This window comes from Mustelus asterias, unplaced genomic scaffold (genome assembly GCF_964213995.1).
Source record: "Mustelus asterias unplaced genomic scaffold, sMusAst1.hap1.1 HAP1_SCAFFOLD_1509, whole genome shotgun sequence".
In the NCBI taxonomy this organism is placed as follows: Eukaryota; Metazoa; Chordata; class Chondrichthyes; order Carcharhiniformes; family Triakidae; genus Mustelus; species Mustelus asterias.
The window spans coordinates 50,363-66,979 of record NW_027591454.1 but is presented as its reverse complement, the minus strand read 5'-3'; the positions used below and the strand labels follow the sequence as shown (position 1 = coordinate 66,979).

Below are 16,617 nucleotides of genomic sequence, written 5' to 3'. Positions count from 1 at the left end.
ACACACTCCTCTATCTGGGGAGGTCTCTCTAACCCTCTCTCTCTCTCACACACACACTCCTCTATCTGGGGAGGTCTCTCTAACCCTCTCTCTCTCTCACACACACTCCTGTATCTGGGGAGGTCTCTCTAACCCTCTCTCTCTCTCTCACACACACTCCTCTATCTGGGGAGGTCTCTCTAACCCTCTCTCTCACACACACACTCACTCCTGTATCTGGGGAGGTCTCTCTAACCCTCTCTCTCACACACACACTCACTCCTGTATCTGGGGAGGTCTCTCTAACCCTCTCTCTCACACACTCCTATATAGAACCATAGAACATTACAGCTCAGAAACAGGCCTTTTGGCCCTTCTTGCCTGTGCCGAACCATTTTTCTGCCTCGTCCCACTGACCTGCACTTGGACCATATCCCTCCACACCCCTCTCATCCATGAACCCGTCCAAGTTGTTCTTAAATGTTAAAAGCATTTACCACTTTATCCGGCAGCTCATTCCACACTCCCACCACTCTCTGCGTGAAGAAGCCCCCCCTAATATTCCCTTTAAACTTTTCTCCTTTCACCCTTAACCCATGCCCTCTGGGTTTTTTCTCCCCGAGCCTCAGCGGAAAAAGCCTGCTTGCATTCACTCTATCTATACCCATCAAAATCTTATACACCTCTATCAAATCTCCCCTCAATCTTCTACGCTCCAGGGAATAAAGTCCCAACCTATTCAATCTCTCTCTGTAACTCAGCTTCTCAAGTCCCGGCAACATCCTTGTGAACCTTCTCTGCACTCTTTCAACCTTATTTACATCCTTCCTGTAACTAGGTGACCAAAACTGTACACAATACTCCAAATTCGGCCTCACCAATGCTTTATATAACCTTACCATAACACTCCAACTTTTATACTCGATACTCCGATTTATAAAGGCCAATGTACCAAAGGCACTCTTTACGACCCTATCCACCTGTGACGTTACTTTTAGGGAATTCTGTACCTGTATTCCCAGATCCCTCTGTTCAACTGCACTCTTCAGAGTCCTACCATATCTGGGGAGGTCTCTCTAACCCTCTCTCTCACACACACACTCCTGTATCTGGGGAGGTCTCTCTCACCCTCTCTCTCTCTCACACACACACTCCTGTATCTGGGGAGGTCTCTCTCTCCCTCTCTCTCACACTCCTCTATCTGGGGAGGTCTCTCTCTCTCTCTCCCTCTCTCTCACACTCCTGTATCTGGGGAGGCCTCTCCAACCCTCTCTCTCTCTCTCTCTCACACACTCCTGTATCTGGGGAGGTCTCTCTAACACTCTCTCTCTCTCACACACACACTCCTGTATCTGGGGAGGTCTCTCTAACCCTCTCTCTCTCTCACACACAGTCCTGTATCTGGGGAGGTCTCTCTCTCCCTCACACTCCTCTATCTGGGGAGGTCTCTCTCTCTCTCTCCCTCTCTCTCACACTCCTGTATCTGGGGAGGTCTCTCTCACCCTCACACACACTCCTGTATCTGGGGAGGTCTCTCTAACCCTCTCTCTCACACACACTCCTGTATCTGGGGAGGTCTCTCTAACCCTCTCTCTCTCACACACACACACTCCTGTATCTGGGGAGGTCTCTCTAACCCTCTCTCTCTCACACACACTCCTGTATCTGGGGAGGTCTCTCTAACCCTCTCTCTCTCTTTCACACACTCCTGTATCTGGGGAGGTCTCTCTAACCCTCTCTCTCTCACACACACTCCTGTATCTGGGGAGGTCTCTCTAACCCTCTCTCTCTCTCTCACACACACTCCTGTATCTGGGGAGGTCTCTCTAACCCTCTCTCTCTCACACACACACTCCTCTATCTGGGGAGGTCTCTCTAACCCTCTCTCTCACACACACTCCTGTATCTGGGGAGGTCTCTCTAACCCTCTCTCTCACACACACTCCTGTATCTGGGGAGGTCTCTCTAACCCTCTCTCACACACACACACTCCTGTATCTGGGGAGGTCTCTCTAACCCTCTCTCTCTCTCTCACACACTCCTGTATCTGGGGAGGTCTCTCTAACCCTCTCTCTCACACACACTCCTGTATCTGGGGAGGTCTCTCTAACTCTCTCTCTCTCACACACACACTCCTGTATCTGGGGAGGTCTCTCTAACCCTCTCTCTCACACACACACTCCTGTATCTGGGGAGGTCTCTCTAACCCTCTCTCTCTCTCACACACACACTCCTCTATCTGGGGAGATCTCTCTAACCCTCTCTCTCTCACACACACTCCTGTATCTGGGGAGGTCTCTCTAACCCTCTCTCTCTCTCCCACACACTCCTGTATCTGGGGAGGTCTCTCTAACCCTCTCTCTCTCTCACACACACACTCCTCTATCTGGGGAGATCTCTCTAACCCTCTCTCTCTCACACACACTCCTGTATCTGGGGAGGTCTCTCTAACCCTCTCTCTCTCTCACACACAGTCCTGTATCTGGGGAGGTCTCTCTAACCCTCTCTCTCTCACACACACACTCCTGTATCTGGGGAGGTCTCTCTAACCCTCTCTCTCTCACACACACTCCTGTATCTGGGGAGGTCTCTCTAACCCTCTCTCTCTCTCACACACAGTCCTGTATCTGGGGAGGTCTCTCTAACCCTCTCTCTCTCACACACACTCCTGTATCTGGGGAGGTCTCTCTAACCCTCTCTCTCTCTCACACACACACTCCTGTATCTGGGGAGGTCTCTCTAACCCTCTCTCTCTCTCACACACTCTCCTGTATCTGGGGAGGTCTCTCTAACCCTCTCTCTCTCTCACACACACACTCCTGTATCTGGGGAGGTCTCTCTAACCCTCTCTCTCTCTCACACACTCTCCTGTATCTGGGGAGGTCTCTCTAACCCTCTCTCTCTCTCACACACACACTCCTGTATCTGGGGAGGTCTCTCTAACCCTCTCTCTCTCTCTCACACACTCCTGTATCTGGGGAGGTGCTAGTCTACGCGCCCCTCCCGCTGTGACCCCACTCACCGCTGGGCAGGTGATCGCCGCTTGGGCTCCATCCTCCGGCGGGGAGGTGACCGCGAGCGGCAGGAGGAGCTGCCGGAGACACTGCTCGAGGCGCGCCCGCGCTGCCGATGCCCCGGCTTCCCGCGGCCCCCCCGGCGCCGGGGCTCGCTGGGGCTACGGCGCGAGCGACCGTGCCCCTGTCCTCCCCGGCGGGCGGGGGAACGGGAGCGGCGCTGAGTCCGGTCTGACGAGGAGCTGCGACTGTGTGCTCGGCGTTTCGAAGCGGGGATCCTGCAGAGGGGGGGAGAGGCGGAGCGAGAGAGGGGGGGAGACAGAGAGAGAGGGGGGGAGACGGAGCGAGAGAGGGGGAGAGACGGAGCGAGAGAGGGGGAGAGACGGAGCGAGAGAGGGGGAGAGACGGAGCGAGAGAGGGGGAGAGACGGAGCGAGAGAGGGGGAGAGGCGGAGCGAGAGAGGGGGAGAGGCGGAGCGAGAGAGGGGGAGAGACGGAGCGAGAGAGGGGGAGAGACGGAGCGAGAGAGGGGGAGAGACGGAGCGAGAGAGGGGGAGAGACGGAGCGAGAGAGGGGGAGAGGCGGAGCGAGAGAGGGGGAGAGGCGGAGCGAGAGAGGGGGAGAGGCGGAGCGAGAGAGGGGGAGAGGCGGAGCGAGAGAGGGGGAGAGGCGGAGCGAGAGAGGGGGAGAGGCGGAGCGAGAGAGGGGGAGAGGCGGAGCGAGAGAGGGGGAGAGGCGGAGCGAGAGAGGGGGAGAGGCGGAGCGAGAGAGGGGGAGAGGCGGAGCGAGAGAGGGGGAGAGGCGGAGCGAGAGAGGGGGAGAGACGGAGCGAGAGAGGGGGAGAGACGGAGCGAGAGAGGGGGAGAGACGGAACGAGAGAGGGGGAGAGACGGAGCGAGAGAGGGGGAGAGACGGAGCGAGAGAGGGGGAGAGACGGAGCGAGAGAGGGGGAGAGGCGGAGCGAGAGAGGGGGAGAGGCGGAGCGAGAGAGGGGGAGAGACGGAGCGAGAGAGGGGGAGAGACGGAGCGAGAGAGGGGGAGAGACGGAGCGAGAGAGGGGGAGAGACGGAGCGAGAGAGGGGGAGAGACGGAGAGACGGAGCGAGAGAGACGGAGAGACGGAGCGAGAGAGACGGAGAGACGGAGCGAGAGAGACGGAGAGACGGAGCGAGAGAGACGGAGAGACGGAGCGAGAGAGACGGAGAGACGGAGCGAGAGAGACGGAGAGACGGAGCGAGAGAGGGGGAGAGACGGAGCGAGAGAGGGGGAGAGACGGAGCGAGAGAGGGGGAGAGACGGAGCGAGAGAGGGGGAGAGACGGAGCGAGAGAGGGGGAGAGACGGAGCGAGAGAGGGGGAGAGACGGAGCGAGAGAGGGGGAGAGACGGAGCGAGAGAGGGGGAGAGACGGAGCGAGAGAGGGGGAGAGACGGAGCGAGAGAGGGGGAGAGACGGAGCGAGAGAGGGGGAGAGACGGAGCGAGAGAGGGGGAGAGACGGAGCGAGAGAGGGGGAGAGACGGAGCGAGAGAGGGGGAGAGACGGAGCGAGAGAGGGGGAGAGACGGAGCGAGAGAGGGGGAGAGACGGAGCGAGAGAGGGGGAGAGACGGAGCGAGAGAGGGGGAGAGACGGAGCGAGAGAGGGGGAGAGACGGAGCGAGAGAGGGGGAGAGACGGAGCGAGAGAGGGGGAGAGACGGAGCGAGAGAGGGGGAGAGACGGAGCGAGAGAGGGGGAGAGACGGAGCGAGAGAGGGGGAGAGACGGAGCGAGAGAGGGGGAGAGACGGAGCGAGAGAGGGGGAGAGACGGAGCGAGAGAGGGGGAGAGACGGAGCGAGAGAGGGGGAGAGACGGAGCGAGAGAGGGGGAGAGACGGAGCGAGAGAGGGGGAGAGACGGAGCGAGAGAGGGGGAGAGGCGGAGCGAGAGAGGGGGAGAGACGGAGCGAGAGAGGGGGAGAGACGGAGCGAGAGAGGGGGAGAGACGGAGCGAGAGAGGGGGAGAGACGGAGCGAGAGAGGGGGAGAGACGGAGCGAGAGAGGGGGAGAGACGGAGCGAGAGAGGGGGAGAGGCGGAGCGAGAGAGGGGGAGAGACGGAGCGAGAGAGGGGGAGAGACGGAGCGAGAGAGGGGGAGAGACGGAGCGAGAGAGGGGGAGAGACGGAGCGAGAGAGGGGGAGAGACGGAGCGAGAGAGGGGGAGAGACGGAGCGAGAGAGGGGGAGAGACGGAGCGAGAGAGGGGGAGAGACGGAGCGAGAGAGGGGGAGAGACGGAGCGAGAGAGGGGGAGAGACGGAGCGAGAGAGGGGGAGAGACGGAGCGAGAGAGGGGGAGAGACGGAGCGAGAGAGGGGGAGAGACGGAGCGAGAGAGGGGGAGAGACGGAGCGAGAGAGGGGGAGAGACGGAGCGAGAGAGGGGGAGAGACGGAGCGAGAGAGGGGGAGAGACGGAGCGAGAGAGGGGGAGGGACAGAGCGAGAGAGGGGGAGGGACAGAGCGAGAGAGGGGGAGAGACGGAGCGAGAGAGGGGGAGAGACGGAGCGAGGGAGGGGGAGAGACGGAGTGAGAGAGGGGGAGAGACAGTGCGAGAGAGGGGGAGAGACAGTGCGAGAGAGGGGGGAGAGAGAGAGAGGGGAAGGGGGGAGTGACACAGAGAGGCATTAAAAATAACTCTGTTGCTCGCCCGAACAAGAACTGGGCTGATTCCCCCTCACCCCCTCCCTCCCCACCGTTGCAAACCTGCTCCCCCCTGCTCCCCCAGTTTAACCTTTCGACAAGGTCTCACATCGCAGACTACTCTATCAAGTTAAACCACATGGGGTAATGTCTGGAGCTGGTTAGTCGGAAGCAGAGAGCTGGTATAAATGGGTAATTTTCCGATTGGCAGGCAGTGACCAGTGGGGCTCCGCAGGGATCTGTGCCGGGACCCCAACTCTTCACATGTTATATTAACGATTTGGAAGAGGGAACTGAATGTATTCTCTCCAAATTTGCAGCTGATACAAAGTTGGGAAGGAGGGAGAGCTGTGAGGAGGACGCAGAGATGCTTCAGCGTGATTTGGATGGGCTGCATGGCAGATGCTGTATCATATGGATAAATGATGTGACGATATCCACTGTGGTAGCAATAACAGGGAGACAGATTATTATTTGAATGGGTGCGAATTGAGAGAGGGCGGATACTCAGTGAGACCTTGGAGTCCTGGTGCATCAGTCGCTGAGAGTAAGCGTGCAGGTACAGCAGGCAGTAAAGAAGGCTAATGGTGTGTAGGCCTTCACAGCGAGAGGATTGGAGTTTAGGGATAGGGAGGTTTTGCTGCAATTGTACAGGGCGTTGGTGAGGCCACACCTGGAGTATTGTGGGCAGTTCTGGTCTACTTATCTGAGGAAGGATGTCCTTGCTATAGAGGGAGCGCAGCGAAGGTTTACCAGGCCGATTCCTGGGATGGGAGGTCTGTCACATGAGGAGAGACTGAGTGGGTTAGGATTATATTCACTGGAGTTTGGAAGAGTGAGAGGGGGATCTGATAGAAACTTATAAAATTCCAACAGGGTTCGACAGGGTGGATTCAGAAAGAATGTTCCCGATGTTGGGGGGAGTCCAGAACCAGGGGGGGTTTGAGGATAAGGGGGGAACCTTTTAGGGACTGAGGTGGGAGAAATGTCTTCACTCAGAGGGTGGCGAATGTGTGGAATTCACTCCCACAGAAAGTAGAGTCTCATTTCACACCCATTCAAAAAATAATCTGCCTTCCTATTGTTGCTACTCAAGAGGAGAACCTCACATTTACCCACCTCTCTCAATTTACACCCATTCAAGTAATAATCGACTTCAGGAAGCGTAAAGGAGAACATGCTCCTGTCGACATCAACGGGGACGAAGTAGAAAGGGTCGAGAGCTTCACGTTTTTAGGTGTCCAGATCACCAACAACCTGTCCTGGTCCCTCCCACGCCGACACTATAGTTAAGAAAGCCCCACCAACGCCTCTACTTTCTCAGGGAGACTAAGGAAATTTGGCATGTCAGCTACGACTCTCACCAACTTTTACAGATGCCCCATAGAAAGCATCCTTTCCGGGTTGTATCACAGCTCGGTCTGGGGCTCCTGCTCTGCCCAAGACCGCAAGGAACTACAAAGGGTCGTGAATGTAGCCCAATCCCATCACCAGCCTCCCATCCATTGACTCCGTCTGCACTTCCCGCTGCCTCGGGGAAAAGCAGCCGGCATAATCAAGGACCCCCCCTCCACGCACCCCCGGACATTCTCTCTTCCACCTTCTTCCGTCGGGAAAAAGATACAAAAGTCTGAGGTCACGTACCGACCGACTCAAGAACAGCTTCTTCCCTGCTGCTTTTGAATGGACCTACCTCGCGTTAAGTTGATCTTTCTCTACACCCCGAGCTGTGACTGTGACACTACATTCTACACCCTCTCCTTTCCTTCTCTATGAACGGTATGCTTTGTCTGTACAGCGCACAAGAAACAATACTTTTCACTGTCTCCCAATACACGTGACAATAATTCAAATCAAATCCTTTTCCTTCTCCCCTCTGTACTCTATGAATGGTATGCTTTGTCTGTACAGCGCACAAGAAACAATACTTTTCACTGTCTCCCGATACACGTGACAATAATTCAAATCAAATCCTTTTCCTTCTCCCCTCTGTACTCTATGAACGGTATGCTTTGTCTGTATAGCGCGCAAGAAACCATACTTTTCACTCTATACCATAGAAATAATAGAAATCATAGAAACCCTACAGTGCAGAAGGAGGCCATTCGGCCCATCGAGTCTGCACCGACCACAATCCCACCCAGGCCCTACCCCCACATATTTACCCGCTAATCCCTCTAACCTATGCATCTCAGGACTCTAAGGGGCAATTTTTTTTTTTAACCTGGCCAATCAACCTAACCCGCGCATCTTTGGGCTGTGGGAGGGAAACCGGAGCACCCGGAGGAAACCCACGCAGACACGAGGAGAATGTGCAGACTCCGCACAGACAGTGACCCGAGACCGGGAATCGAACCAATACACGTGACAATAATGAATCAAGTCAAAGGGAAGCAGATCCCTTCCAATACCGCCCGCCCGCCTTCTCCGTTACCATTGCACCCGTTAAGATCGCTCTTGCCTGAATGCTCCCCACATCCCCCCCCCTGAAAGATATACTTTTCACTGTCTCCCGATACACGTGACAATAATTCAAAGCAAATCCTTTTCCTTCTCCCCTCTGTACTCTATGAACGGTATGCTTTGTCTGTATAGCGCGCAAGAAACAATACTTTTCCCTGTATCCCGATACACGTGACAATAATAAATCGAATCAAATATTAATGTCTTCCTATTATTGCTATCAAAGTGGATAACCTCACATATACCAACATTAAACTGCATCTGCCACCTAGATGCCCACACACACTGTGTGATTTCGGGAAGAAATGGGATCTGGCTCTTGGGGCGAAAGGGATGGAGGGATAGGGAGGGACGGGGACCGATCAGGATATTGAATTGGATGATCAGCTGTGATGGGAATGAATGGGGGGGGCAGGCTGGGAGGGCCGAATGGCCTCGTGTTTCGGGTTTCTCCACTCCTAACCCCTCTGCGCTCCCCGCAATGCCCCCGCACACTCACCGATCCTTGCGCCTGTCACGTTCCCTCGGGGGCGTTGGCGAACGACTGCTCTGAGAGTTGGACGAGCTGGAGCTGGAGGGAGAGCGGGAAGCCCGGCGTCGCTGGGCCGGCGGCGAGGGGGAGCGGGACGGCGGCGGGGATTTGGAGGCGGACCGCTGGCGGGGCGGGGCGGCCGGGGGGGACAGGGGCGGCGGGGGGCTCCTCTTCCCCCCGGGGGTCGACGCCGGCTCCCCGCCGCCCGCGGGCTCCCCCCCTGCCCCCGGCGGCGAGCGGGGGCTGCTGCCTCGGCTGCGGGGGGCGCTCTTGCCCGCCGGCGGCCCCGGGGGGCTTCCGCCATCCACCGGCGGCTCCTGGCCCGCCGCCAGCCGCTCCTTTTCTGCCGCCGGCGAGCTGGCTCGAGCCGGGCTCCTGTTGGGCCGTGGGGTCGTCACCCCAACCCTCGGCGACGACCTTCCCAAGGTCAGCGGCAGACGGTTACAATCTGGCGATGACCTGTCTCGCTGTGGCGACTCGCTCTTCCTTGGCAATGACCTGTCTCGCCGTGGCGACACACCGCTCCCTGGCGATGACCTGTCTCGCCGTGGCGATGACCTCTCGTGCCTCGGTGACTTGCTGCTCCTTGGCGATGCCTTATTCTGCCTTGGCGATGACCTGTCTCGCCTTGGCGATGACCTCTCGGGCCTGGGGGATTCGCTCCTCCTTGGCGATGACCTGTCTCGCCTTGGCGATGACCTCTCAGGCCTGGGTGATTCGCTCTTCCTTGGCGATGACCTGTCTCGCCTTGGCGATGACCTCTCGCGTCTGGGTGACTCGTTCCTCCTTGGTGATGACCTGTCTCGCCTTGGCGATGACCTCTTGTGCCTGGGTGACTCGCTCTTCCTTGGCGATGCCTTATTCTGCCGTATCGATGGCCTCTCGCGCAGTGGCGACTTGCTCCCCATTCGGGGTGCCTTATTCTGCCTTGGCGACGTCCCCTCCCGCCTTGGCGACACGCTCCTTTGTGGCGATGAACTCTGCGCCCTTGGCGATGACCTCTGGCGCCGTGGCGACACGCTCCTACTTGGCGACGACCTCTCTATCCTCTGCGGTGACCTCTGTCGCCGTGGCGACACGCTCCTACTGAGCGACGACCTCTCTATCCTCTGCGGTGACCTCTGGCGCCTTGGTGACATGCTCTTCCTTGGCGACGACCTCTCTGCCATCTGTGGTGACCTCTGGCGCCTTGGTGACATGCTCCTCCTTGGCGAAGGCCTCTCTGCCCTCTGCGGTGACCTCTGGCGCCTTGGTGATGCGCTCTTCCTTGGCGACGACCTCTCTGCCCTCTGCGGTGACAGTTGGCACCTTGGTGACGCACTCCTCCTTGACGATGACCTCTGGCGCCTTGGCGACACGCTCTTCCTTGGTGATGACCTCTCCTTCCTTGGCGGTGACCTCTGGCGCCTTGGTGACATGCTCTTCCTTGGTGACGACCTCTCGGCCCTCTGTGGTGATCTCTGGCGCCTTGGCGACACGCTCCTCCTTGGCGACGGCCTCTGGCGCCTTGGCGACGCGCTCTTCCTTGGCGACAACCTCTCTGCCCTCTGCGGTGACCTCTGGCGCCTTGGTGACACACTCCTCCTTGGCGACGACCTCTCACGCCTTGACGATGACCTCTTGGGCCTGGGCGACTCGCTCCTCTTCCGCGGGGCCTTGCCGGGCCGTGACGTTGACCTCTTGCGCCTCACCGGTGACCTCTGCTGCCTCGGGGACGCGCTCCTCCGTGGCGACGCTTTGGCCGGCCTCGGCGACGACCTCCCCCTCCGCGGCGATGACCTCTGCTGCCTCGGCCTGGGCGACTCGCTCCGCTGCGGCGACGACCTCCCCCGCTTGGCCGGGCGGCCCGGCGACCGGCCCCTCCTCGACAACGACCTGGCCTGCCTCGGCGACGACCCCTCGCGCCGCGGCGTCACGCTCCGGCTCCGCGACGGCACCTTGCTGTGCCGCTCGCGCCGGGGGGACGCCTTGCCGCCGGCCCCCCTCCTGGCGGGGGGGCTGCGGTCGTGTCGGGGGGCCCGCGCCGGCGAGCGGGGGAAGCCGGGCGACAGGGCTTCCCCCCTCCCTGGGGAGCGCCGGGCGCCTCGGGCAGGGGTGCGACTGCGGCCCCGGGGAGGGCTACCCCGGCTCCGGTCCGGCGAGTGCCGCCTGCCCCCGGGCTCCGCCGACCCCCTACCGCGGCCCGGGGAACGGGACCCCCGCTTCTCTGCCCAACGGGAGGGATTGCGCTCGCTCTGTCGGGTTGGGGAGGGTGGTGCAAATTGCTGCCGTGACCTCTGGACTGGCGAGGCGTCCACGGAACTCTGGAAGACACAACAAGCAAGAGAAAACCGTCAACGTAAAACACAGTTGGGAGGGAAATGGCTGTCCCTTCAACTCCCCGCTTTCTCCAATAAAGGAACAATAAAGAAGACTTAGTAAGGTCGAGGATCAGAAGGACCTTGGGGTCCGGGTCCATAGGACTCTAAAATCGGCCCCGCGGGTGGAGGAGGTGGTTAAGAAGGCGTGCTGGCCAGCTGGAATACTGTGTGCAGTATTGGTCCCCTTATATGAGGAAGGATATATTGGCATTGGAGGGAGTGCAGAGAAGGTTCACCAGGTTGATGCCGGAGATGAGGGGTTTGGATTATGAGGAGAGGCTGAGGAGATTGGGTTTGTACTCGTTGGAGTTTAGAAGGATGAGGGGGGATCTTATAAGATAATGCGGGGGCTGGATAGGGTGGAGGCGGAGAGATTCTTTCCACTTAGTAAGGAAGTTAAAACTAGAGGACACAGTCTCAAAATAAAGGGGGGTCGGTTTAAGACAGAGTTGAGGAGGAACTTCTTCTCCCAGAGGGTGGTGAATCTCTGGAATTCTCTGCCCACTGAGGTGGTGGAGGCTACCTCGCTGAATATGTTTAAAGCGCGGATGGATGGATTCCTGATCGGTAAGGGAATTAAGGGTTATGGGGATCAGGCGGGTAAGTGGTACTGATCCACGTCAGATCAGCCATGATCTTATTGAATGGCGGGGCAGGCTCGAGGGGCTAGATGGCCTACTCCTGCTCCTATTTCTTATGTTCTTATCAATCGAGGGACTGAGTTTAGGAGTCCGGGGATAATGATGCAGCTATATAAGATCCTCGTCAGACCCCACTTGGAGTACTGTGCTCAGTTCTGGTCGCCTCATTACAGGAAGGATGTGGAAAAGATTGAAAGGGTGCAGAGGAGATTTACAAGGATGTTGCCTGGATTGAGTGGCATGCCTTATGAGGATAGGCTGAGGGCGCTCGGTCTTTTCTCCTTGGAGGGACGTAGGATGAGAGGAGACCTGATTGAGGTATATAAGATGTTGAGAGGCATAGATCGGGTGGACTCTCAAGAGGCTTTTTCCCAGGGTGGAAATGGCTGCTACGAGAGGACACAGGTTTAAGGTACTGGGGGGTAGGTACAGGGGAGATGTTGGGGGGGAAGTTTTTCACACAGAGGGCGAGTGGAATCGGCTGCCGTCAGTGGAGGCAAACTCAATAGGGTCTTTTAAGAGACTCCTGGATGAGTACATGGGACTTAATAGGATGGAGGGTTATAGGTAGGTCTAGAAGGTAGGGATATGTTCGGCACAACTTAAGGGGAAGCAGTGGTGTAGTGGTATTGTCACTGGGCTAGTAATCCAGAGACCCAGGTTCAAATCCCATCAGGGCAGATGGGGAAATTTGAATTCAATTTGGGGTGGCACGGTAGCACAGTGGTTAGCACTGCTGCCTCACAGCTCCAGGGACCTGGGTTCGATTCCCGGCTCGGGTCACTGTCTGTGTGGAGTTTGCACATTCTCCTCGTGTCTGCGTGGGTTTCCTCCGGGTGCTCCGGTTTCCTCCCACAGTCCAAAGATGTGCGGGTTAGGTCGATTGGCCAGGTTAAAAATTGCCCCTTAGTGTCCCGGGATGCATAGGTTAGAGGGATTAGTGGGTAAATATGTAGGGATATGGGGGTAGGGCCTGGGTGGGATTGTGGTCGGTGCAGACTCGATGGGCCGAATGGCCTCTTTCTGTACTCATAGAATCATAGAAACCCTACAGTGCAGAAGGAGGCCATTCGGCCCATCGAGTCTGCACCGACCACAATCCCACCCAGGCCCTACCCCCATATCCCGACATATTTACCCGCTAATCCCTCTAACCTACCCATCTCAAGACACTAAGGGGCAATTTTGGCACAATCAACCTAACCCGCACATCTTTGGACTGTGGGAGGAAACCGGAGCACCCGGAGGAAACCCACGCAGACACGAGGAGAATGTGCAAACTCCACACAGAGAGTGACCCAAGCCGGGAATCGAACCCGGGTCCCTGGAGCTGTGAAGCAGCAGTGCTAACCCACTGTGCTACCGTGCCGCCCAACTGTAGGGTTTCTATGATGAGTTCTATGAACTTGTGGGGCCGAAGGGCCTGTTTTGTGCTGTCGTTTTCTATGTGACACCCATTAAAATTCCCAGGGGCTGTCCGGGCGTCGCCGTGGGGACGGGGGCGATCCGGGCGTCGCCGCGGGGACGGGGGCGATCCGGGCGTCGCCGTGGGGACGGGGGCGATCCGGGCGTCGCCGCGGGGACGGGGGCGATCCGGGCGTCGCCGCGGGGACGGGGGCGATCCGGGCGTCGCCGCGGGGAACCCTGAAGACGGAGGAGACAAGAAAAGTAATTTAATCCCCTCCCACAACCCCACTCAATCCCCCGTCGCCCCGGTACCCACCTCCCTCTTGCTTCTGCCCACACCATGACTGGGGCTTCGACTGGTACTCCTCGCCCTGGGTCCGGGCCTCTCCGGCAAGGCGGGGGAGCCGCCCCGGGCTGGTGAGGGTTTCCGAGCTGCCGCCTCCGCCGTCCGACCTTCGCCCTCTGACCTCGCGGCTGGCCGTGGTGACGGGCTGCCCCTTGCGGGCGCTGTGGGGGCGGACGGTGCTGCTCTGGGACTCCGGGATCTGCCGAGAGACGGAGTGTGGGAGAACAAGGGGGGGGGGAAGAATGGTCAGCAAATGGGATAAAGCCACCCCTGCGCTCATCCCTCAGCCCCTCCGGGCCTGCCCCCCCACTCGATAAGACGGTGGCCCATCTGTATTGCGACCCCACATTCCTGCCGACAGCCTCCCCCCCCCAATTAACTTTCACCCCCCCCCACCTCGCCCGTTGTTGCAAAGGTTAGAATTTGCTGCTTGCAAAATTGAACGGTACACAGGGTTCCTTTAAGGGGTGCTGCGTTTTCTGTACTCCGAGGCCAGGCGGTAGTGTTGTCAAGCCAACAAATTGTTTCTGAATTTCAGCCAGGGTAAATCAGGCATTTCAGACACCAAGCACCTACTGAATGTGAAACCGATGGTTTCGGCAACCGGAAATAGTGATGCGTCACCAGAGGTATAAGAGATGGGGAGCAGTGAGACAAACTGGGAGAACACGGTGGCGCAGTGGGTTAGCACTGCTGCTTCACAGCTCCGGGGTCCCGGGTTCGATTCCTGTCAGAGGCTACAGAAGGATATCGATAGGCTGGAAATTTGGGCAAAGAAATGGCAGATGGAGTTCAATCCAGATAAATGCGAAGTGATGCATTTTGGTAGAACTAACGTCGGGGGGAGCTATACGATAAATGGCAGAACCATAAAGGGTGTAGATACGCAGAGGGACCCGGGTGTGCAAGTCCACAGATCCTTGAAAGTGACGTCACAGGTGGAGAAGGTGGTGAAGAAGGCATATGGCATGCTTGCCTTTATAGGACGGGGCATAGAGTATAAAAGTTGGGGTCTGATGTTGCAAGATGTATAGAACGTTGGTTCGGCCGCATCTGGAATACTGCGTCCAGTTCTGGTCGCCGCACTACCAGAAGGACGTGGAGGCTTTGGAGAGAGTGCAGAGGAGGTTTACCAGGATGTTGCCTGGTATGGAGGGGCTTAGTTATGAGGAGAGATTGGGTAAACTGGGCTTGTTCTCCCTGGAAAGACGGAGGATGAGGGGAGACTTAATAGAGGTGTATAAAATTATGAAAGGCATAGATAGGGTGAACGGTGGGAAGCTTTTTCCCAGGTCGGTGGTGACGTTCACGAGGGGTCATAGGTTCAAGGTGAGGGGGGGGGGGATAACACGGATATCAGAAGGACATATTTTACACAGAGGGTGGTGGGGGCCTGGAATGCGCTGCCGGGCAAGGTGGTGGAGGCGGACACACTGGGAACGTTTAAGACTTATCTAGACAGCCAGATGAACGGAGTGGGAATGGAGGGATACAAAAGAATGGTCTAGTTTGGACCGGGGAGCGGCGCGGGCTTGGAGGGGCCGAAGGGCCTGTTCCTGTGCTGTATTGTTCTTTGTTCTAGATAAATAAATTGTTAGTTGTTGACGTTGGAGTGAGAGCGTTAGGGGGTTATTCTGATTTAGTCACTAAGTTACTGAAGCACCAATAATGCCCCTTCTCACACGCACCTATGAGGTGAGGGACTCCTCGGAGTGGTTAGATGTTAGTTCCCCGAGAGGGACAAACCTCTCCTTCCTAACACCCCTCATTTCCCCGAGGCAGCGGGAAGTGTAGACGGAGTCGATGGGTGGGAGGCTGGTGATGGGACTGGGCTACATTCACGACCCTTTTGTAGTTCCTTGCGGGCTTGGGCAGAGCAGGAGTACAGACCAAGCTGCGATACACCCGGAAAGGATGCTTTCTGTAAGGTTTGTTTTACATAAGAATCTATCTTGCCCTACCTTGAAGAAATATTCCAAGTCTCTGCTGCCCACCTTTCGGGGGAAGAGAGTTCCAGAAACCCACCAGCCTCCGAGAGGAAGACATTTCATGCTTCTGTCAACAAGCCTGTTAAATGTCGGCGCTGTATCTGCATTAACACCTCCTCCGGCAGCGCGCACCAGGTACTTACCACCCTCTGTGTAAAACAAAGCTTCCCCTTCACATCTCAGGAGGTGAAGGAAATTCGGCATGTCAGCTACGACTCTCGCCAACATTCACAGATGCCCCATAGAAAGCATCCTTTCCGGGTGTATCACAGCTCGGTCTGGGGCTCCTGCTCTGCCCAAGACCGCAAGGAACTACAAAAGGATCGTGAACGCAGCCCAGTCCCATCGCGCAAACCCCAGCCTCCCATCCACTGACTCCGTCTACACTTCCCGCTGCCTCGGGGAAAAGCAGCCGGCATAATCAAGGACCCCCCCGCCCTCCCCCCCCCACACATTCCCTCTTCCACCTTCTTCCGTCGGGGAAAAGATACAAAAAAGTCTGAGGTCACGCACCGACCGACTCAAGAACAGCTTCTTCCCTGCTGCTTTCGAATGGACCGACCTCGCATTAAGTTGATCTTTCTCTACACCCCGAGCTGTGACTGTGACACTACATTCTGCATCCTCTCCTTTCCTTCTCTATGAACGGTATGCTTTGACTGGATAGCGTGCAAGAAACAATACTTTTCACTGTATCCCGATACACGTGACAATAATAAATCAAATCCTTTTCCTTCTCCCCTCTGTACTCTATGAACGGTATGCTTTGTCTGTACTTTTCACTGTATCCCGATACACTTGACAATAATAAATGAAATCCTTCTCCTTCGCCCCTTCGTACTCTATGAACGGTATGCTTTGTCTGCATCGCGTGCAAGAAACAATACTTTTCTCTGTCTGCAAATACACGTTTCAATAATAAATTAAGTCCTTTTCCTTCTCCCCTCTGTACTCTATGAACGGTATGCTTTGTATAGCGCACAAAAAACCAATACTTTTCACTGTCTCCCAATCATAGAAACCCTACAGTGCAGAAGGAGGCCATTCGGCCCATCGAGTCTGCACCGACCACAATCCCACCTAGGCCCTACCCCCACATATTTACCCACTAATCCCTCTAACCTATGCATCTCAGGATTCTAAGGGGCAATTTTTAACCTGGCCAATCAACCTAACCCGCACATCTTTGGACTGTGGGAGGAAACCGGAGCACCCGGAGGAA

General features: G+C 57.1%; 1 protein-coding gene across 5 annotated transcripts in view; it reads right to left on the bottom strand.

The window, feature by feature from the left end:
• Window positions 1–16,617, bottom strand: part of srrm2 (serine/arginine repetitive matrix 2) — a 66,543-nt gene that overhangs the window by 13,341 nt on the left and 36,585 nt on the right. For 2 of the 5 annotated variants that reach the window (XM_078206454.1, XM_078206455.1), the window contains exons 10-12: window positions 13,378–13,606; window positions 8,621–10,956; window positions 3,002–3,271 (exon numbers count right to left, since the gene is read on the bottom strand). In XM_078206454.1, the coding sequence (XP_078062580.1) occupies window positions 3,002–3,271; window positions 8,621–10,956; window positions 13,378–13,606 (2,835 nt within the window). The remainder of the gene's footprint in view (window positions 1–3,001; window positions 3,272–8,620; window positions 10,957–13,377; window positions 13,607–16,617) is intronic. The other 3 variants (XM_078206457.1, XM_078206459.1, XM_078206458.1) reach the window with 3 other exon arrangements.